Raw genomic sequence first — 21,992 nt, forward strand, 5'->3', positions numbered from 1 at the left:
AGCCCCGACCTCTTCACATACCTGCGTGTATATATATGTAAAAAATCATTATGTTATATATTATTATATTTTTTATATTATAATAATATGCTATTATGCATGATATAGTTATTATTATATTTTTTCTATATGCTTGTGCATGTGTATGTATCCACATACCCATATATATGCATATATGTCCACTGATATGTCCCCACACCTCGAGATCCATACGCATAGAGATGCATGTCTGTACGCCTCCATGAGCATTTATGGCACCATCTCCGTATATATATGCATGAACGTTAGGATATATGGATCTGTCTCTGGGTTTACATACCTCCGTATGTATACATTTACGTATATATCCACATATATGTGTGCACACAGAAATGTACAGCCGTATGTGCATGTGTGTGGATATAGGGCCATAAAGCAATAGGGCCGTATGGGGTGAGAGCACTCTGCTTTGGGGTTTCTTCCCTGGGGAGGGAAGGGGTGAGCCAGGTTGGGCCATGACCCCCGTCGCCACCTCTGCTGTTTTGGGGGTGGTGGGGGATCTTCTACCCTTCCTCCCCCCACCTCATGCTGGTGGGTTTATGGTGGGCACGGGGAGACAGCGGGACTTGGGGTGATGGGGGGGAGCTGAGGGTGATGCTGCAGTCCTGGCGTGGCTCCCCAGCAGGTCCAGGTTTAGGGGTGCTGGGCTCTGGCCGAGTCGGGGGAAGGCTCTGGATGTCCCTCTGCATTTTATCCTCATCCTCTCACCCCCCCAGCCTCCTTTGCCTGTAGTGCCTTCCCCTCCGTAATTTGTGAGGAAGGGGGCAGGGGAAAAGGCGAAGGGGGGGGTCTAACGAGGACGGTGGGGAGGGCTCGGGGTGCCAGGGGGAAGGTCTCTCCCTCTCCCCGTGACGCCGATCCCATGGCTGCCCCTGCAAGAAGGTCATTGGGATTAAGGGAGGCAGAGCCGCAGCACCGAGCCGGCGGGGAGAGATTGAGGTCTCGGCCGGGAACGGAGAAGGGAGGGCAGGAGGAGGGAGCGGAGGAGACACATGCGCACCGGAGCGAGGAGGAGAGGCGTCAGGCTGGCTTTGGGAAAATAAATAAAATAAAATAAAAGCAGTGCCAGGCAGGGGAAATGAGGAGGGAAAGGGAAGGTGGCCTGCTGCTGCTGCTGGCGGTGGGGGGGCAGCCCTTGGGCTCCCGGCCGGCTGGGTGGATGATGTCCCCTCTGGGTGACGTGACTCGGAGGGCGGCCGGAGAGCCCCGAGACAGCTGAGGACGTGATTAATGCAGGCAGTCTGTCCGTCCGTGCGTCCATCTGCCCGGGTTTTGTTTACAGTACAGCACATCACAGCCAGGAGCGGGCTGGCCGTGCCGGGGCTGCCGCTGGCCACCGGGCGAGGGGGTATGTGTGCCCCCCGTGCCCGGCCGGCTGGAACCAAGCCAGCCTGCGTGCCTGGGGATGATGGACGTGATGTGACCTACAAAGGCTCTCCCGCTGCTAATCTCTGTGGCAGAATTTCCTCTTTCTCTCTCTCTCCCTCTTGGTCTGGTGATTCTTTCCCCCCCCTCCCCTCCCTTCATCCAAGCACTGCGGGATTTTGGCTTCCCGGCGGCGCCAGGTGAAGGAGAGAGAACAGAAAATATGTTTGTTTTTTAATTAGGCACCTACTCTGCTTCAGAGTATCTCAGACACTGTCAGCTCGCTCTCCGAGCCCAGCTCCGTGTCCTACAAGGTCTCCCCAGGCAAGGAGCGCTTCCCAGGGACCAGCATCTCCTTGGGACCTTGCGTTGTTTCCCCGCTGCCTGTCTGACCTTGACAGAGGACAGGACGGGATTTACCCCGGGCACTTCACTTGGCCATGGAAATTAAAGTCCTTTTGCAGGAGCTGGGGGTGCTCTAGGCCAGCAGTCCAGCAAGGGAGGCTGGCCTGGCCATCATGGTCTCTCCCAAAATACAAATTCCTTCTCCTGCTTTTCCACCGGCTTGGACTTGTCTCTCCTCCTGAGCATGTCTCCCTCTGCAAAGCCAGAGAGCCACAAGCTCACTCCAGATATTTAGTTGTGGTTTGTTTGTTGGTTTTTTTTTGACTTGAGACCAAGAGGGGTCCTCATGGGCACTGAACTCCTATCTAAGGCTACCAAGAGTATCAGACCCTTTATGGTCCCTTCCATAAATTGGTTGAACTTAGCTGGAAAAAGACTAACTCTTGGGTTTTTTGCCCTTGTCAGTCCCTCTGGGAGAGGGTTCAGCAGTTCTGACGGTCAAGTCTTTCCACTGTACTTCTGTTCGTGGTTGGGTTTTTATCCATTTGCTTTTGTGCTCTTGTGCCCTTCTGTTTAAATGGCGTTTTCCCCTCCCTGGTGTTCTCCCCTGGGTGTATTTATAGACTGCCATCACATCCGCACTTAGCCTTTCTATGGCCAGGCTCTACGAGCTAAACTCTTCTGGTGGCAAAGGGCTCTCCCCCTCTGTGGTGTCTGAGAGAGTCCTTCCTTCCACCCACTCTGGCATTGCCTGCCATCTCCTGAGATCTCATTTGCCTTTATCCTGCTCGTGGGCATGGGTGGTCCATCATCTCCCTGGGGCAAGCTGGAGACTCTTTTCGGCCCATTTCACATGATGAGCTTTTCACCGAGAGCAGAAATTCTTGTGATCGCTTCCCCAGGCAGTGACCTTGTGCTCAGGTCATGGTGCCTTTTAAGTAGACTTTATGATGGCACGGAGATGCGTATGGCTTTCTACCAACAGGCAGCAAAACTGGCTCCTGCCCATGGAGTTTGCAGCCCAGTTGAGATGGCAGCGAATCTCCAGGGAGAGCTGCAGGATCGGGAGCAGATAGGGTGACTGAAGGTTATTTGTGTTGCTCCTTGCTGAGGAGGAGATGGGATAGTTTTGACAGGGAGGATGCAAAGCTATGGAAAGAGGTTAGCAATTCTGGAGCATCTCTCCACTGTGACAGTGTTGGGAGGCAGCTCAGGTTTCTTGGGTGTTTCAGAGGTCAGGTGCAGCGGAATAAGTATGCGTCTCCCTACAGAAAGGTTGCTTGGCGTGGGTGCTGGCAAGTGGTGGTGGTCCTGCAGAGCACCCATGACAGCTCTGGATGTTGAGCTTCAGCATGAGGCATTTCTCTGCTGCTGCCTGCCCCAGATACACTTGGCTGGATGAAGCAGCACCTTGTAGCGCAGGGAGGCAGCCCTTTGGAGCAGTCCCCCCTGAGCATCTCTGCTGAGGATGCCTCCAAGGGCATCTGCATCTTGCAATGATGGGACTTGTCCAGTCTGGCTGGACTGAGGCTTGCACAACAACAGCAATGTGCTGCTGGAAGATCCCAGAGGCTCCCCCACATCTCTCCCTGTTCCCAACAGGGTGGTGAAGACAAGCACCTTGCCCTGTTGCAATGGGTGACTGGGGTTTACTCTGACTCCTGGTCTTTCAAGGCATTGCTCCACACCATACCCCTTGGCTTGCCACTGGCTGCAAGACAGAGGTGTGCTCTGAGCTGGGCTGCATCTCACAGCTGGCACCCTACAGTAGATGGGACATGGGTGCACAGGTGTGTTTCTTGCCACCCATCGAGGTTTAGCCCCAGCTGGCAGCTAGAACCACACAGCCCCTCGCTCACTCCCCCCAGTTGCGATGAGGGAGAGAATCAGAAGAGTAAAAGGGAGAAAGAAAACCTCGTAGGTTGAGATAAAGACAGTTCAATAGGTAGAGTAAAAGCCACACATGCGAGCAAAGGAAAACAAGGAATTAATTCACTGCTTCCCATGGGCAGGCAGGTGTTGAGCCATCTCCAGGAAAGCAGGGCTTCATCGTGTGGAATGGTTACTTGGGAAGACATATGCCATCACTCCAAACATCCCCCACTTCCATCTTCTTCCCCCAGCCTTATATACTGAGCATGACGTCACATGGCATGGAATACCCCTTTGGTCAGTTGGGGCCAGCTGTCCCAGCTGTGTCCCCTCTCCACTTCTTGTGCCCCCCAGCCTGCTCGCTGGTGGGACGGTATGAGGAGCAGAAAAGGCCTTCAGAGCTTAGCAAGAACCAAAACCACCAGTGCACCATTGACACTATTTCCCATCCCAAACCCAAAACATAGCACTACGCCAGCTGCTAATACAAAAGTTATCTCCATCCCAATGAAACCACGACACCACCCTGCCATATAAAGCTGCCTTCAGCCCTCTTGGGCGACCCAACCGCTGGAGCTAGTGGAGCTACAGCTGGAGCTAGTGGAGCTGGGTGACCCACACCGAGCTGGAGCTGCACAGCTCCAGGATGGTTCTTGAAATGAAGCAGGCGAGCGTGGGCACATCCCTGTGTAATCCCATCGCGCCCTCACCCACAGAGCTCTCTGCAGCCGGCGCGGGGGAGCTGGGAGGCTCCTTTGCGACCCGCAGGCGTTGGAGGTAGCACCGGCTCCATAAATAAGTAAAATGTTAATTGAAACAGGTTGTTCCAGGCGCTCCCGACTGCTTGGAAACCTGCTCGCTGGAGAAACTGAAGCGCTGCTCGATGTAAAGCCCTAACAAAGCAAAAGGAACCGGCTTTCTGGAAGCAGGCCCAGCTAGGTGGCTTGGGTGAGAGCGTTTCCAGCCGCAGCCCAGCAGGCAAAGCAGCCCATTAAAGCTTGCCACATGGATTGAGACACCAAATCTCTCTCTGACACCAAGGGCATTACCCCTCCAGAGGGAGGTCCGGTGAGGAGAGGCGCTGCCTGCCCTCCATCTCCTCCTCCTCCATCACCTGCTGCTGTTCCCACCACGTTCCCTGGCTGGTGGGAGCACACAGGCATCCTGAGCCAGGATGGGAAGCGCTGTCTCGGTCTCTGGAGGCATGTCCCATCCCAGGCAGCTCTGGCTGAGCAGGCAAGGCAGGTGAAGGACAGGAACCGTGTCCCTGGCCTCGCCATGATGGGCTGGCACCTGTAAGCTGGAGGATGGGGACAAGCCCCAGCATGGCAGGGAGCCCCATCTCCTGCCTTGCTGGCGGGTCCTGGCTTGCCACGCTGACGCACGGCTTACGACAGCTCTTGCCTCTTCCCCACACACCACCCTTTGCTGTACAGAAAGGACACCCGGCGTGGGCTTGCAGTGGCAGTTAAACCAAGCCTTAGAGCCCAGGGGCCATGTTAGTCTGAAACCAGCTGCAACCTCCACCTTCTTTCTGTCATGGCTAAATTTAGCTGAGATGTTCCCCGTGTTCGTGGACCGTAGGTCATGCTCTCTGCCTCTGCTCCTCCATGTGATTTTTGCCCCAGCCACCATGCTCGCTGGCTGCATGCTTGCGAGGTACACAATGAAAGAAACATGGTGTGTCAAAGCACGTGCTTTGAGTCAAGCCCTAGGTACGGTTCTTCATGGGATCCCCATCCTTGGATTGGCTTCAAAAGGGTTTTTTGTGGATCGCTGTTACTGGGACTGGGTGAGTGACCACGTCAGAAGATGAGCAATAGACGTGCAGAGACACGGGGTGATTCGGGGTTGGATACAGCAGGTCGCGTTGTTTCCAGCATAGCATTTCCAGGAAGGATATTGAAGCAGGAACAAATCTCTCGTTAATGGCATTTGCAGATAAAAATCTGAGAAATAGCACATAGGGACCAAAGGCAGTCAGAAATATGAGCAAAAAAAAAAGAGATAATCATATGTAATCTGCTATTTCAGAACAGGAGAGCCACACAGGTGAGGAACAGAAAAATTGCATGGAGATGAGGCTATGGCAAATGTTTGTGGCAAGACAAGGCAGCAGAGAGGACTAGTATGGTGGTGAGAGGAGCAGGTACAGGTGGCAGTGGATATAGTCCTCCACCTAGGTTGGCACAGCCAAGCCATGGAGAGAAAGATGTGTTGCTAGAAAGTAAACTGAACTCTTCCTTGTGGAACAAGATGACTTTTGGGTGTTTGCTTTGCTGAGCAGTGACCTGGTGATGTAGGGACCATCTGGGAAGCACAGAAGGACCTGGATACCACCTTAGTGATGTGGCCATGGGGAGTTGTCACTAGTAGTGGTGGGACAGCAGATGCTGTTCGACCATGGGAAGAGCGTGAGACCTGCAGGACTGGATGGAGCTTCCTGAAGTCGCTCTCTAGGACACAGCCTCCTCTTTCACCAGTGGGCCTCTTCCCATGGGAAAGCTCTTTCTCCCTCTTCAAGGTGGCACGCACAGCATGGGTCTGGCAGGAGGTGGAAGGGTTAATTGCCAGCCTGTCGGCTGCTAAGCCATGTGTGAAAAAAAAAAGCTGACTGGCCAGGAAAGCCTGTCCCAGATCCCGTGGCAGGAATTAGGGATGCGGAGCCTTTCTTCCCTCCATCACCTGCTCCGGCTCAGCCCCGGCTGGGGAGCTGGTGCCACATTGGCTACTGGCCAGGGAGAGTGAGCTGGGAGGGAGGTACGGGCATACCTGGGCTCTTCCCTGGTCCAAAGCTTAATGGAATCACATATAAATGGGTACGGGGAGGCTGGTCCCCTCCAGCAGCCGCCCAGGGCTCAGACGCCATCGAGACCGTGGGCAGGAGTCCTTCGCTGCCTGCGTGGTGCCGGCTGGAGGGAATAAATAGAAGCTGCCTGTTTCCAAGCTGCCAGTCCCATGCGTATCAAAAGCTGCATATGTTTCCTTCAAAATGAACTAAATACAAGTAGATTTAATGATGATAATAATAATAATCCGTGTCTGTGCAGGGCTCTCCGAAGCTTTCCAGAGACTCCATTTGCAAGTGGCTGAATGAAAATGAAAGCCAGATCATCTCTGCCAGTTTATCGTTTGCACTCTCCCTTGCTCTTGCTTTCTTTTTAAACAGATTTATTCCTGGTCATTACCAGATCAGATACAGAAGAGGTTATTGCTTCATTCTGCCTGAGGTGGATTTGATTTGAAGTCCCACGAGGAATATTATGTGACCAAACTGTTTCCTCTCTCTAATAGAATAAAAAGGGGGTTTGGGAGAGGGAGAGGCAACACGCAGTGCGACAGAGCCTGTGACCGGAGGGCACCGCAGCAAGCCCAAGCAGGCAGCTGAACAGAAACCCTCTTCAGCCTCATCCCCACTACAGCTATCCTGGGGACCTCAGGGATGAAGTCAGGAGGCAGCGTGACCATGACCAACTCCTGGGAGTCCTGAGGTGCAGGAAAATCCTGCTGTACCGCCGGAGGCTGGCCGTGCCGTGGCTCCATCACATGATGCTCAGGAGCGTCTGATGCAGGGCTGGGGATGGGCAGCGTGGTGGAAAGCCTCACATGATGCTCAGGAGGTTTCGCCTGGCTTTCTATGGGGCTGAGCCTGCAGCGAGGAGCTGGGGAGGGACCAGAGAGCCTCTCTTCTGAGAGCTCACCTCTTTGAGGCCGTTGGCAAAATCAGATTGCCCAGTTCAGTGAGAGAAAAAAAACAAAGGTCTTTTATGGTGGGATGCAGCCTTTTGCCTGTTTTGCACTTTTCTTGCTGTAGTGAGCCCTTACACGCCTGTAATGCCCAGCACGAGCCCCTTAAGAAACCGGAACAGGGAAACTCTCAGCCTTTCCCCATCTCCTCCCTGCAGTGCTTAGCATTACATTCATTTTGCTGTGTCTTTCAGCAAGTTGCTCTGTCTCTGTCGTCTTTGCAAAGTGCCTGCCCCTGGACTTGGCTCGGTGTCTTGGAGCTCTTCGATGAAAACAGGAGTCTAGGAAAATCGTTGCAAGAACCTGTGTGGATGCGATGTTAAAGCACTTGGTGAAGTCGAGAGAAGCTGTGTCCCAGCAGGGACGCTGAGCTGGTTGGATCTTCTCTACATGCTGTTTTCTGTCCCTTTTTTTTTTGTGCGTAGCCAAATATATTGCTGCTGATTAAATGTGCACCTCCAGACAGGCTGCACACCTGCCCAGGTAACGTTGCTCTTGGAGGCTTAAGGAAACCCTCTCAACCTAAGTTCTTTCAAGTCCTGTTAACTGACAGAAACAGCCTCACTGAAGAAATGAGGCTGCTGAGGTGCACAAAGCTGGGGATGGATGGCTGGTTTTCATCGCTGAGCGTAGGAAAGCAGCTAATGATCCCCCCCCGTGGAACAGAAGAATCGGGAGCATGGGGATACAGTGCTTTGCACCCACCTCCTATCTGCCTTCCGACAGGTCACCTCCCTGCGTCTGGATACTCGGTCAGGAGGACTCCTGCCATCTCCTCCTCGCCTCCTCTTAGCACCTGGATGCCTATGTTGGACCGTTTTATCAGTGGCTGTAGGCAAGACTTGGTGTAGCAAGGATTCACTACATCAAACAGGGGTAGAAGGGACAAGCAGCGGCAACGCAGAGGGGCAAGAGGCTTGTGCCAGTGCTGCTGGTAGCTGGCAGTTCTTCAGAAGTGCTGCAGATGTGATGGGGCCGGGAACGTCAATGCTGCATCCTTGCAAACTTGGTGCTTTGTTTTTAATCCAGGTGGCATTCATACATTCATACTGCACCTGCTGCCTGGATCCTCTCTGCACGGGTAGGGATTGTGAAATCAAAGAAATACAAAATACTAGCTCTTTCTAAGATGACACTCTTCGTCAGTGAGCTTCCACCTACCCGCCCCCTTCCCTGGCAAGAAGTAGCTGCCATGGATTAAGTGTGCAACAGTTTCTCCTGAGGGCTGCGAGATCTGGGCTCTCATAATTATTATTTTTTCCAGAAAATTGTTTGTCTGTACACCTGTTGCAACAGCTTCTGGGTACAGACATCACGGGGATAAAACAGGCGATGTTGCCTGTCGGCAGCAGCAGCAGAGATTGCCTCTTCTCCTGCTGTCCAGCTCTGCCTGTTGGTCTGAAACCTCTGGTGTGACCCTGCCTGTTCCTGCCCAGTCGATGTTCTCCAGTCCAGCTCAAGGCTGCTGTGCACAGAGGGTCCTCACGGCGTTTTGCTGTGCCATGAGGGTGGTGGTAGGCTGGCCAAGGGAGCAGGATCTCTCCACTGCCTCTGACTTTCCCCTCTCCACAGCGCCCGGGAGTGGAGCATGGACCAGAGCTGATACCAGTGGTGAGAAAAACATGGAGAGAAGGAGACATCCCTTAAGCTACTGTGCTTTGGTCCGTATAAAGCTTTCCTAAGGAGAAAGAGTACTTTGGGGTGGCTGTTTTTAGGACACACAAGATAAGCATCTGCAGTGACTTGTTCTGCTCATAAGTGAGAATGCTTTTAGTGGAATCTCCCCAAAAAGACTCCTAAGATCATCTTAAATCAGATGCTTGCCAGTAGATCATACCTTGGGCACCTCCAGGCTGCCAAACAGGTTTCTTGTCATAGGAGAGAAGTTGTGGCATCTTGGCTGACAGAAGATGGAGAAAGAAAGGAAGTTAGGAAGGCCACCTCTGCTTGAACACTACGGAGAGGGAGATGTCCCTCTGGTCTTGTAAGTCTGAGTCATGTCTTTACGATGTGTCAGCATAAAAAAGGTATGAAAGAGCAAATGTATTTTTTCTGTATTAATTCATAAAAATGAATTATTCTGCTGCTTTTGCTCGCAAATGAGAGCTCTTTCAGGACCAGCAAACTCAAAGATAAGAGCAGATGGAAGATGTGTATCGGGATATGAGCAGAGTGAACAGAGGTGTCTCTGGGGAGAGGCCATTACAGAAGTCCATTCATCCCAAATGAGTAAGCAGAGACTCCCAATACAGCTCATTGCAAGGGTTGACCTGGCTCAGGAAATCGACATTTTATGAGTTTTGAGCCGTAAACCAAAACTGAATGCCAGACCATGCCACTTGTGAGGCTGTTTCTCATCTTCCAAAGAGGAGATATGCTCTCTGTCTAATGCTGTGGAAAACGGGGCACCCAGTTTGTAATCCCAGTACAGGGAGGTTGGTACTTCAGGTGACAGCATTGGCGCTGGTCACAACCTCACATCGGGACGTCACTTCAGGAGTCCGCCAGCTCCTGCTCTGGTTAGAGGAACACGGTGTTACTGCCAATGGTCCTAGGCAGACCTGTCAGCCCAGCCTGTTGTGAAGGTGTGCGAGACTTCCCACTGAAAGAGCCTGGTGGTAATTGTGTGCTATTTTGCTGCTTTCCAAACCACTCAGGCTGAAATTTTAAGGACTAGACCTTTGCTTCAGGCAGAAGAGATTTTTATTTAATTTTCACGGGTGATTTCTGCAAAATATGATCAATCTCGATTTTCAAGAACAAGGAGGAGGAGGACAACTAAGTTGTTTTACTTCCAAGCTTAAAAAGCTCTTGTGAACTTTCGGAGAACCCATTCAGTGCCCATGCTTAGGAGCACTGGCTTCCAGCTTTTTTAGTTTACTGTAGCGTGTCAAAAATACACTCAATCTCAGCAACCCAAGTGTGACCCAATTATGAGCCCTGGGGTGAAAAAATTATATTGGTGTCAGTGGATACTTGTTGGAATTTGGCAGCTGAAATGGAGGTCAGTGTTAAACGTGTGCCCAAGGGCTGTTGGGGACTGTGAATAAGGTTTTTCCTCTGGTTCTTGATGCCATGGGTTAAATAGAAGAGGTCTGTGCTGTGGATCTCAGGCATCCAACCCCACTGATGACAGATGGCATGTTGGGTTGGCATTAATCAACAGTTAATTTTCCCTGCACTCACAAAGCTGCTTCTCCGCTTTCTAGGTTGTCTGCCGTGTCCTCTTCTGGTGCTTGGTTGGGTTAAGTGGTACTGGGGTCTTTCTGACTTAGTTAGCAAACCCTCGACCTACCTCCACTCCCCGCAGGAGACTTGGCCACCTCGTCTCCTTGTGCTCCGCTTCTCCTTGGGGATTGGGTGGTGGTTCCAAGGGTGCTGGGCTCCTGTTGCACAGACAACTCCCAGGCTAGCAGAGTGCCCCGGTGGCATCCTAGTGCAGTCATATATATGTTCATCCAGTGCTTGAGGTCCCATTTCCCATCTGCCTGGGGCCCTCGCAGGCAGCCTGTAGAGGGGCTGTTCCTACTGAGGGTCTGCAGGTGCCCTGCAAAGAAAAACCTGTGCATGCTGCCTTAATCTCCCCCTCTTTCTCCTGTGGCTGTGAGGGGAAGCTGTTTGTTTAAGATGCAGGACTGGGGCTGCTGTAACTAGTTCTCTGCTTTGGTGAACCTGCTGTGTCAAAGAGGGACAGCCTTGTGGCAGGTGACGAAAGCTAAGCCCGTGAGTGAAGATTAGGCCAGCAACTGCGGATTATGGCGTTTCTACCTGGACTCACCCTTAATTCTACCTGATTTAAAGTAACATGCAGTAGCAGTGACGAGTAGGGAGGACTCATGGTGGCCCTGCCAGGTGGACCTGTGGGGAAGGTTGGAGGGTATTGGTATATGGGTGAGTGGGCAGAAGGATAGGTGGTGTCATGGGCTGGGCTGATAGAATACTGGTGGAGAGAGGTGCACGACCTGCAGGGAGATGGGGAGAGCGGGAGCCTGGCAGAAGGGAGCTGCAGAGCAAGCAGGGCCATATATCGTGGGAGGGTGGATGGGGAAAAGACCGTAGTAGCTGAATAGATAAAATTAGTGAAGAAATGTGTGGTAGAAACAATGAATTCCTAGAAGGGAAAGGAGTGGGTGGGAAAATAAGTGTAGACTAAGGGGATTTCCACTACTTGGAGCCCTTGTACACAGGCACCCGCACCAAAACCATACCCTGGTTTACACTCCATGTTGCCTCCCCGAGTGTCTGTGGGAATCCACCCTTACTCCTGCTTTACATTGCTTTAGATCAGATGGATAAAAAGGCTCAATCTAAAAGTGTTCTATTTTAAGTTAATCCTCAGAAATAAAATGAGACCATCTCCCCAGTAAATTCCCTGTGGCTACAGCCCACGCAAGGCAGCAGGACAGGAGCTCTGCAGAGCAGAGAGGTGCCTGTGAAGGGTGGCTGTCCCCTGCAGAGCTCTGCTCCTTTCTGCTGGTCCAGAGAGATGGGGCTTGCCCTGACGTGTCTCCTGCCTCCATCCCCACCAGATCTTCTCCATCGTGGTGTTCGGCTCCATTGTCAATGAAGGGTACGTGAACCGCCTGGAAGAGACAGAAGAGCACTGCATTTTCAACCGCAATCACAATGCCTGCAACTATGGCATTACCGTGGGTGTCCTCGCCTTCCTCAGCTGCCTTCTTTACCTGGCTCTGGATGCCTACTTCCCGCAGATCAGCAGCGTCAAGGACCGCAAGAAGGCAGTGCTCTCGGACATCGGAGTCTCGGGTGAGCTTCCTGGCCAGTTGGCCGTAGTGCCCCTCTCCTCCACTGGAAAGGGACAGGGAGGGAGCTTCTCAGGCCAGGTCCCTGCTATCAGGGAGATCTTTGGGTTCCTTACTCTCTCAGGTCTCCTCTCTCTCTCTTTTTCTGTCCCTTTCTCTTCATTCAATCTGGCTGATGCCTCTATGTTCTCCATAGGTGTAGCTCAGGGAGCCCTTTAGGATCAGCAGGTTTTGCCTCCCTGCATGCTTGTGCTTGCTAAGGCCAAGTGTTGATGCCGCTGGAGATGGTGCTTCCTTCTTTTCCAGCTCCAGGTGATCGAACCCTGTATATTTTAACATAAAAAAGGGTTAAGGGTTTCATGCAGGCTGACTAAACCAGTCCTCCTAAGTTACCTGGCACTCCCCGTGAGAATAGCTGTGCAGGACCCTATCCAGCCCTGAGGCTTATTCTAACTTATAGTCAGATCTCTCCATCCCCAGTAGTGTGTTGCAGTGACAGACAGCGTGATGGTGTGCATGGACATGGATGAGTAACACCAGGCAGCAGTATCATGAGGAGGCGCTTTGCTCTCGTGCTGTGACCCCGAGTTGCTCTCCTGGCTTACTCCAGCCATCCAGGCAAACTTCTCCACATCAGGGTTCCCCCCACGGTTTGTCAGAGGGGCCATGAATGGAGTGAGGGCAGGATCAGGTGCCGCATCTGAACTTGTTTAGGACTTCTGGCTCGCAAGTTTGTTCACGGTTGGCCTCTTGCCTAGCAGCCCTGCCTAGAGCTAAGAAGATAAGGGGCAGGGCTGAGCCCTGTTTTTCTGCCGCGTAGGAATGCCCGTTTCCCTCACTGCTGGGTATCTGGCTGCGCCTGGCAGAGAGGGTGAGCCCCACTCCTCCCCACCAGCTGTCAGTCTGGACTTGGGGCTCTCCCCTACCTTCACCCCTTTCCTGGGGGTGCAGCATGTTAATGATCCTTCAGCACCTTTCCTGTCTGTGAGACCCTGAGTCCTGTCTGTGAGTCCCTGTAGCCAGCGCTGTCCTGAGCAAAACCTGGTCTCCGTGAAGCTGTAGGTCAGCTGCTTCCCACTCTTCTGCAGCTCCCTTGGAAGGAATTGCTCTTTGCTTGTCCTTGCAGGACAGGGTTGCGAAGCAGTGGCTGTTTCAGAGAGCCCAGGTGATTGCTCCAGCACTGGAAGCCCTTCAGGCTTCCTCCCAAGGCCAAATGCAAGTCCTGTGATCAATCCAAACACGAGCAAATGAACTCTCCTGAGGTACTTTCTGCAGACACCTATTGTCACCTTGACAATTTAGCTGCCAGCAAGCCTGCCAGCTCGCTTGAGCTTTAGAGAGGCTGCACAGTCAGTGTTTGTCCCCATCTGCAACACACTGCTGGGTCTCGTAGGGTTTATTTCCAGAGAAACATGATGTGTTTATGTTCAGTTCACACATACCTTCTTGATGTCTCTCCCCTTCCCCTTTGGCATGTTGGTGGTGGTCCATCCCAGCCTTTTGGGCATTCCTCTGGTTCGTTGGCTTCTGCTTTCTGACCAACCAGTGGCAAGCTTCAAAAGAAGAGGACAACCCATTGAATGAAGGAGGGGATGCAGCCCGAGCAGCCATCACGTTCTCGTTCTTCTCCATCTTCACCTGGGTGAGTACAGCAACCATGACATGGATCAAGTGTCCTCTGCACTGTATTAGCGTGTGGGAAATGGGAGGTGACTGGCTAAGAGTGATTCCCTCTCAGATCTCAGTTCTCATGGCTTCTGAGAAGGAAAAGCAGGAGTGGACGTGGTTGGGAAGTAAATTTGGGAAACAAGGACTCAAAAACTCACATGGAAGCTAATAAGCACAATGGGAAAGATGGTTCTATATCCCTGTAAGGAGTGTCCTTGACGAACCTCTAATATGACCTTGGACAAGCCAGCTCCTCAACCATCATTTTCCCTGTGCGTCAGAGGACTTTAACAGCATTTTCACCTCACAGACGCCAAGCAGAGAAGGGAGCTCCAGGCCGGGGGTTGCATCCATCTCCCTCCCTGCTTTGCTCCTATCACATGAAATGTCACCAGTGGCCACAAGAGGTGGTGATCAATGGATGTCCCTCTGGGCTCTCCCTCTGCACCCACCACTGCAGCACTTTCTCACTGAGTCTCGCCTCTTAGGAAGGTGACAGTGCTATCTTGTAAGACTACTCTTTCCCCAGCAGTTCTTTATGGCTAGTTTCCTGGAAAAACTGTGGTGTGCAATATAAATATCCCCCACGATTTCCTCCTGTCTCTCAAAGCACCAAGCCTGAGTGATTTAATGATTTTTGTCTGAAGTGACAGGATAGTGCCAAGCAGGAAAGCATTTTAGGCCAGTCTCCATGAGTAAGTCCTTGTGGCTTTATCTTCTTCTCTCCCTGTGGGCCTTAATGTTGGGTGGAGACCAGGTAGGAAGAATGCCATGAAGCTGTCAGAGAGGAAGGAGGGCTGGAAAGAGTTGTCTAATCAGCACCCCCGCCAAGGTGACACCAAGCAGGGGCAAAGGACAGCAGCATGTGTGTGTGTCCCACTAGCTGTGTCCTGCACTCAAGTGCTGCCACAAGCCCCTTACAAGCTCCGGCAGAAAGTGTGACAAGGAGCAAGAGGTCCCTCAGGACCCTTTTGAGGCACCACCACATGCAGTGGTCCTCCCTGATGCATGGACTTGCAAGTGGCTAAATAGGCATCCTCTTCTGCATGTTCCTTGGGGTTTTTATTTCAATCAAATGCTCCAGTTTGCTCTTCCTTACTGATTCTCCTCCCCACACCCCTCTCTCTCCTCACAGGGCTCCCTCACATTTCTGGCTTTCCGGAGACTCAGAGACATTACTTTTCAGGAAGAATACAACACCCTGTTCCCTAACTCCCCATCCTTGCTGCCTTAGTGCCCCTTGCTGATGGGGGACTTTGGGGGAAGGGGCAGAAGGACGCAGCTGGAGGAGGTTACTGAGCAGAGATGGTTCCAATTCCCCGACCATGGGTGTGTGTTCACTGCAGGGCAGGGGGTGGGGAGACATGGGCTATTGAACTGGAGTGGGGTTGTCCACTGAACTCCCTTTGGGGAGCTGGAATTGGCAATTTTTTCTCCTCCTCCTCTGCTCCCTTCTCTCCCTCACCCATACACTAACTAATGCTGCGTAACACCACTGTGCCTTTCTTTTGGTGACTGCTCAGACCTAATTCTTCAGCCAGGAGATGTCCTCTGCCCCCACCACTTTACCTCCTCCCTTTCCTCCCAGCCCTCGTTCTGCCCAAACCTCTCCCCCCTTTATCTGCTAGACTGCTCACCTCTATCAGGGGTGCTCTGGGACAATGAGCCGTGCCTGCTGGGGTCCGCGATTCTGAACCCTGTGCCCAGGCTCCCTCAGTCCACCGAAGGGTGTCCTGCCTGCAGCTCCTGGGGCAGGAGGCAGCAGTACGCTTGCTAACCAACCCCTGGTCTGGGAAGCAGCCACTTTGCCTCCTGCTGCTCCTTCCCAAGGTCTTCTACTGTACCGTGTGGATGTTGGCTGGTGAAGGGGTTACGGGAGGTGACCACTACCTCGCTACGCCGGGTCAAGTCCTGCCCTCCAGCCCAGCAGATGAACCTTCTGTGGTGATGCTGAGGCAGATTGCCTTTCCCGGGGGCAGGAGGGGCTGAATGGGATAACCACATGCCAGCTGAGCCTCTGCGACCTGTGCCACTTTGGTGAAACCCCACCAGTGGGCAGGAGGTGCCCAGTGCACCCCAGAGACAGCGGGGAGCCCCGGGGAGCTGCCATGCAGCCAGCTGGGCTGGCAGCCATCCCTACCCAGCCCTCCTCTCTCCTGGTGGGCTCATGCTTTCCATGGGGTGGCCTGAACCTCCATGCTCTCGGGGGTGTCTCACCAGCGGTTTGCCAGGCGGGCCTCGCACACTAATCCGTAACCACTACTAACCCCACTTTTGTTTGTTTCTCTTCCTCGGTATGTTCCCCCCCTGCCCTTGCTCTCTTTCTCCCCTCCCCTCTCTGCTTCTCTTCCCTCCACCTCCTCCCTTAAAGGTGGGCCAGGCATTCCTGGCGTATCAGCGTTTCCGGCTGGGTGCCGATTCGGCCCTCTTCTCCCAGGACTACATGGACCCAAGCCAGGACTCCGGCATGCCTTATGCTCCCTACACGAACGAGGAGGATGCTACAGACGCGGTGGGGACCTACCAGCAGCCCCCTCCGGCAGATGCTTTCGACACCGAGACACAGGGGTACCAAACGCAGAACTACTGAGCCACCGATGCCCCTTTCCCTTCCCCGTTCCCTTTTGCCCCCTTTCCCACTGCCGGCAGAAAGCCGAGGCACAAACCAGACATGTGCGTAGTGGCACAAGAGGTGGCTCTCAGCTATGCTCCAGCCTTCTGGGTCATCTGTTTTTATTTATTGTTTTTAAAAAAGGAAAAAAAAAAAAAGATAAAAAAAGGTTTCCCCATCACCTCTTCCTTTTCCTCCTTCCCAAAACTACCTGCCAGAACCAAATTATTTCCAAATCTGTCACCACGTTGTGACAGGAAGGTCCTCCCTTCCCTCTTCTCCCTCCTGCCTTGCTGCAGAGGGCAGAGTCTGGCCGGTGGGCAGGAGAGGGGCGATGGCACCAGCAGGGCAGGGGAGAGGGTATTGGAGGTAGAAAGGAAGGAGTGAGAGGGATCAGGGACCTTCCTAGAAAAGATGGTGTTGCTAAAGGCTGGAGTAGACGTGGTAGCATCCGAATTGGGCTGGAGAGCCCGGTGGCTCAGGGAGGGGGACGGTGTTGGAGCCAGCATGCAGGCGTGCGAGGCTGCAGGGGGATGGACGGGAGTGGGAATGGCGTTCCCCGTGCAAAGACAGGGAGGCTGTTCTCTGCCACATGCTAGTGCTTTATTTTTAGAGGGTTTGGGAAGAAGTGATACTGGGGTGGGGGGGCACAAAGAGATAAAATGGGAAGGGTGGGAGGGAGGAAGATTTGCAGGTACAATCAGTAAACCACAGGCACGACTGTTGGTTACAGCGAGAGACTTGGCAGAGCAGAGGGGCAGTGCCATAAGAGTCTTCTCTCCTTCCCCAGCCCCCTTGGATTGAGGTGGAGGTGGTTCCCCTCGCCTGTATGTCCTGCTCACCACTCTTCTCAGACCAGTGTTTTGGTGAGGCAGGAGGGTGCCATGCTCAGTTTCTGGCCCCCAGGCACAGTCCCTGAGAGGAAGGATGGAGAAGATGGGCTTCTAGTGGGCCTTGAGAGTCCTCATCCCCAGCTGGGTTGGTTCAAGGGGGAGAGGAGAGCTTTGCCATTTCACCCTGGGCAGGAAGAGGAGAAGAAAGGGTTTCATTCCTCAGGTCCTGCTGAACCCTCCTCTGTTCCTCTGCTACCACACTGCAAAGCCTCTTGGCTGACACCATCATTGTGGCACACAGGAACAGAGCAGGACTCCCCGTGGAAAGAAATACTGCTGCTGGAATGGCCAGCGTGCATCTGGCTCTTGGTGCAACCAAGTGGGGAAGGGACCTTCCCTGTGCAGCTGCGTTTGGCCTCCCACTCAGGTGGGGAAGAGGTCTTGGTGGGCAGAGAATTGGTTTGGGCCAGACTGAGCTCTCTGAAAACTGGTCTTACTGTACTTTGCATAGGGTATACCATAGTGCATCTTCTGCAGCATCTCAAATCTTGGCTGTCTTTAAAGCCTCACCTAGGTGGCAGTAGTGACTCTCAGATAGAGCTCGTGTGGACATCATTCCATGCTCCTCATGACTTTGCTTCGAGTAAAGACACAGCTGTGGAAGCACACTCTTTATTCCAGGACAGAAGTAAGGTCTATGTGTGAAGACTGTCCCTAAAGGGAAATAACTCAGCAATAGCCACCTGGACAATTCTCCCCAGTACAGACATCTCTCAGAGCACATGAAGCAGGGTATGCCTTGCAGCAGTGAGGACCTTCATTCCTCAGGTAGCCACCCTGCTCCACACAACACTGGCCCCAGTAGCAGAAATCAGGAGCAGATCCAAAATCCCTAGGTGCTCCCCCTGAGAGTCCAGCCTGTTCCCTGTAGCACCCTTAGGAGTCGGAAGCATGGGACACAGGTCTGACCTGTGGTTGTGTGACCATCACATCTGGAGGACACTGAGGTTGCCAGTCCTTCCCCTCCTTCCAGTGTGACTCCTCTCTAGGTGCCCCACAACGATAGGGAAGGGATGGAGACCGTAGAGCTGCAGGCCCCAAGATGCAAAGGGGGGCTGTTGTTCTCCACTGTATGTAGGCACCGTTTCTACCTGCTCCTACCAGCAGCCTTGTGCTGCCGGTGGCTGTCCCCATGGCGTATTCTCCCCATGGTTTGCCCTGCCTTGCTAGTGATTAACCACTGGTGAGGACAGGAGAGGGGGACCGGGTAGCCCCATGGGCGCATGAGGAGGGACTGGGCACACGTCCCTTGTTCTGTGGCTGCGAGCGAAAGCAATACTGTAAATAGGAGGGGTATTTTTTGGAGGGAAGCCCTTCAAGCTTCTTCTTCTGTGGGCTCGGCCTAATATTTAGGCTTGGGAGGGGGTTACTTTATTGAGGGGGGTTCATTATGTCTGTAGCTGTGGGGGGAGCTCCCTCCAGTCTGTCTCTGCCACTGGGGGAGAGGAAAGAACGAGTGATGAGGTGGAGGAGGAGAAAAACTAGTTGTACTCACCCAGACCCATCTGTGTCATCCTTCGTGCTTTTGTTTTGGGTGGGGGGGGTTGGGGAGAACCAAGAGGAGGAGGCGGCTATAAATAACCAGCCCTCAGCACAAAAATATGTTGTACTTTTGGGGAGGAACTGCCCATCACTTGTCCCATCTCCTGGGTGAGGGGGTGAGGGACCAGGCGTGTGAGGAGAGGTACGGACCATACTTGGGGGGGGTCTACCTGGGGTTCTGTTTCGGGGTGTGGCACAGGAGCATCTTACATGCCCCTTCTCAGTGAGACCTGAGCCAGGTGGCTTCATCCTGGGTTACTGTCCATCCCCGTCCTTTACCTCCTTGCTTTGTGTTGTAGGAAAGCCATTGGTGGGGCAGGGGGACTACAACAGAAGATATTTGGGCAACTTCTTGCTTTTGATCCTGGGAAGGAGACACGCTCTCCTTGGGTTGACATGCTTTCAGCCTTTGCAGTGGAGGGTTGGTGGTGTCAGGCCTAGGGGTGGGACTGTCCTTGTTTGCCCGTAGCTCTTTCAAATGCAATTTCCTGTGGCATTTGGCTGGTTCTGCAGCTGATGAGAGATAGGGACCTACCCACAGGGTTGGTTATCTTATCTCAGGCACTTCTGATAAGGTGCTGCCTATTTCTGGTGATCATCAGGCAAGACCTGAGCAGCTGGCTGGAACATGTCCCTTTTAGATCCTAAACGTGGGTGAGATCAGCCCCACTCCAGGGATTAGGAGATCAGAGGGAAGGCTGTGTAAGGGAAACGATAAGGCGGCTTTCTTCCCCCTCTGCCATTTGTCCGGATTACAGAGGATTACGTATCCCCTGTTGAGAGCAATGGCCCCTTGATGTCTTCTTATCTCATGAAGCCCCCAAGTAAGGGACTGTTTTGTGCAAGCAGGGGCTGTGAAGGGCAAAAGGATGATGAAAACTTTGCCCCAGTTCTACCTGTGGCTTCAGCCTCCTGATGTCTCCCCATCCCCAGCTCACCCACGTCCCCACCACGCTGTTCATCACCCCATCACACACACCCTTCCCCTCCGCAGTTATTCCTGGCAGTTCCCTCAGGGGAGGAGGCGTCTTTGTCCCTGCACCCTGGTGAGCACTTGGGAGGACCCGGGAAGGCAGGGTGGCAGGGTGGTTCCCACAGGAGCTTCGACTCCGGTCCCCAGAGCAGGTACAAGGCAAGGAGCCCAGTGAGGCCACCTCGTGCAGCGAGTCCAAACCATCCATCCAGACAACTGCCTGCGTGGCATCCGTACCACCACCTGGGCTGCCCTGCCCCTTCCCCTGCCGCATTACTGCCTGTGTATAGTATATATATTATATATATATATTTAAAAAAAGATGTATAATATAAAGCTATACATATATACGTATATACGATGACTCACGGATGGCCTGCCGCATACAGGATCCCCTGAGTGGTCTCGTCTAAGCCCGAGTGCCCCTTCGCCCCTCCTCCCCCTCCGCCCCTCGCCCCCCCTCTCCCTTCCGAAATCCAACTACAGCGAACCCCGCCACCTCGGCACCTGTGTTTACAATGTCCTATATATTTGTGGTTAACAAAGTGAAGGTGGTAACTACTGGTGTCTCAATAAAGTTATGACGTTCAAAATAACCAAACTATATGGAAAAAAAAAAAATGGTCTGGATTTTCTTCTTTGGGGAGGGATGGCTTTTTTTTTTAGTGGGGTTTGCTATGAGAGCTTGGCTCCTGTGCTCCTGCATGGCCGGCTGGCCAAGTTTGGTGACGGTGGTTTGAAGGGAGGAAAGAGACCTATAAGAACTGCCCTTATTGAGATAAATATTTCAGGGGGCACTAGTGGTTGCCTGTTTTGCTGGGCCTAAGTTTGAAATCACACACACCATCAAATGTCTCTCGCCCAATCAGTAGGAAAATGAAGAGGAGCTGGACGTGCCATATTAGAAGTGGACTCTCACTGTGAAAGGGACATAGAAGATGTGGATGGGGGACATCACAGAGGGTACAAATCTATATGAAAATAAACAGTATTTCCACACCTGGGGAAGCAAATCTGTTTATTACTTTGATGTGCCTGTACCTCTCCTCATCTACGTGTGACCGTTGCTCAGGTGTTTGTCACAGTACTCATTTTCAAAACATAATGATATACAGGTAAACAAGAGCTGTGAGGGCACTGCCAACAGTGGGTGTCAGTAATTGAGTGCCCACCATTAAAAAGGATCTCATTTCAATGGGCTCTGCAATAAACAGAAAATTCAAAATCCCCCATTGGTTGCCAATGCTTAGGTAAAACTTGCTTCTCATCTCCTTTTAATGAGCCTGTCACCCGAGCACACAAGTATCGCATTTCCCAACCCCTCTGCAGCCTGAGGAGGGTGAGCAGAGGCACATGATGGTGACCAGGCTCTGTACCATCCTCCAAACCATCTTCCCTCTTGGGGACACAACTGAGCACACTCGCGCTGCAGCTTTACCTCAGGTTATGTACAAAAGTGTTGAAAGACCCATCTGTTTCTTGATTAGGCCTTGTTTGGGACAAAGACCCTTCCTACAGGCCCAGCTTTTTGGGTGGAAGGGGTGTGGAAATATGCCCACAGAAAGGCAGATGTCTGTGTGGGTGACAGGTGGAGTTGAAAACTGGTGAGACAAAATGTTGCCAAAAGCAAGCATTTAAGATGAATAATACTCCAACATCACCAGTTTGTTTGTTTCTTCTAATCATTTCAAATCTCTTTAATTTTGCTTTCTGGTATTTTAAGCTCTTATGAGTCATGTTTTGAAGCTGCTCCCTGCAGCCCTGACATCTAGAAACATAATTCTATTGTAAAGTTGTTTTTGTAAAAAAAGTTCACATAATCCCAGGACTCGAGGAGATGAGACTTTGTTTAACATATCCCAGAATTCAACAAAATCAGATGCTTTGGCACAACTGAAACAAGCCCATTTCCCTCCCCCCAAAGCCCAGCTGGCCTAAAGCTCTGTACAAACTCTCTTTTGCAGTGTGATTTGGCTCTCTCCTGGGGGGATCAGCACTCTCTCACCATTCCCTCCTCCCGTGGCAGTAGCTCTCCGTGTTGGTTCTCCAACTCTCCAGAGGGTGCTGGGGGGAGGAAGGTGCTATTTCCAGCTCTTCTTCCTTAATGCTTGTTCTTTCTACTGCTCCCTCTCTATTTCTTTGCTGTTCCAGCCTGCTTGGAAATAGTGGCCTGC

The 21,992-nt window shown here is 52.5% G+C and overlaps 1 protein-coding gene across 1 annotated transcript; it reads left to right on the forward strand.

Annotated features, from left to right (window-relative positions):
• The first annotated feature begins 10,366 nt into the window (after nt 1–10,366).
• SYNGR1 (synaptogyrin 1) lies at nt 10,367–20,419 on the forward strand. Its single transcript, XM_014963285.1, has 4 exons — nt 10,367–10,372; nt 11,898–12,135; nt 13,628–13,773; nt 16,171–20,419. Exons 1-4 carry the CDS (start codon nt 10,367–10,369, stop codon nt 16,387–16,389), a joined length of 609 nt encoding a protein of 202 aa, XP_014818771.1. The 3' UTR covers nt 16,390–20,419.
• Nucleotides 20,420–21,992: the final 1,573 nt, after the last annotated feature.

Source organism: Calidris pugnax, unplaced genomic scaffold, assembly GCF_001431845.1.
Source record: "Calidris pugnax isolate Ruff unplaced genomic scaffold, ASM143184v1 scaffold44, whole genome shotgun sequence".
In the NCBI taxonomy this organism is placed as follows: Eukaryota; Metazoa; Chordata; class Aves; order Charadriiformes; family Scolopacidae; genus Calidris; species Calidris pugnax.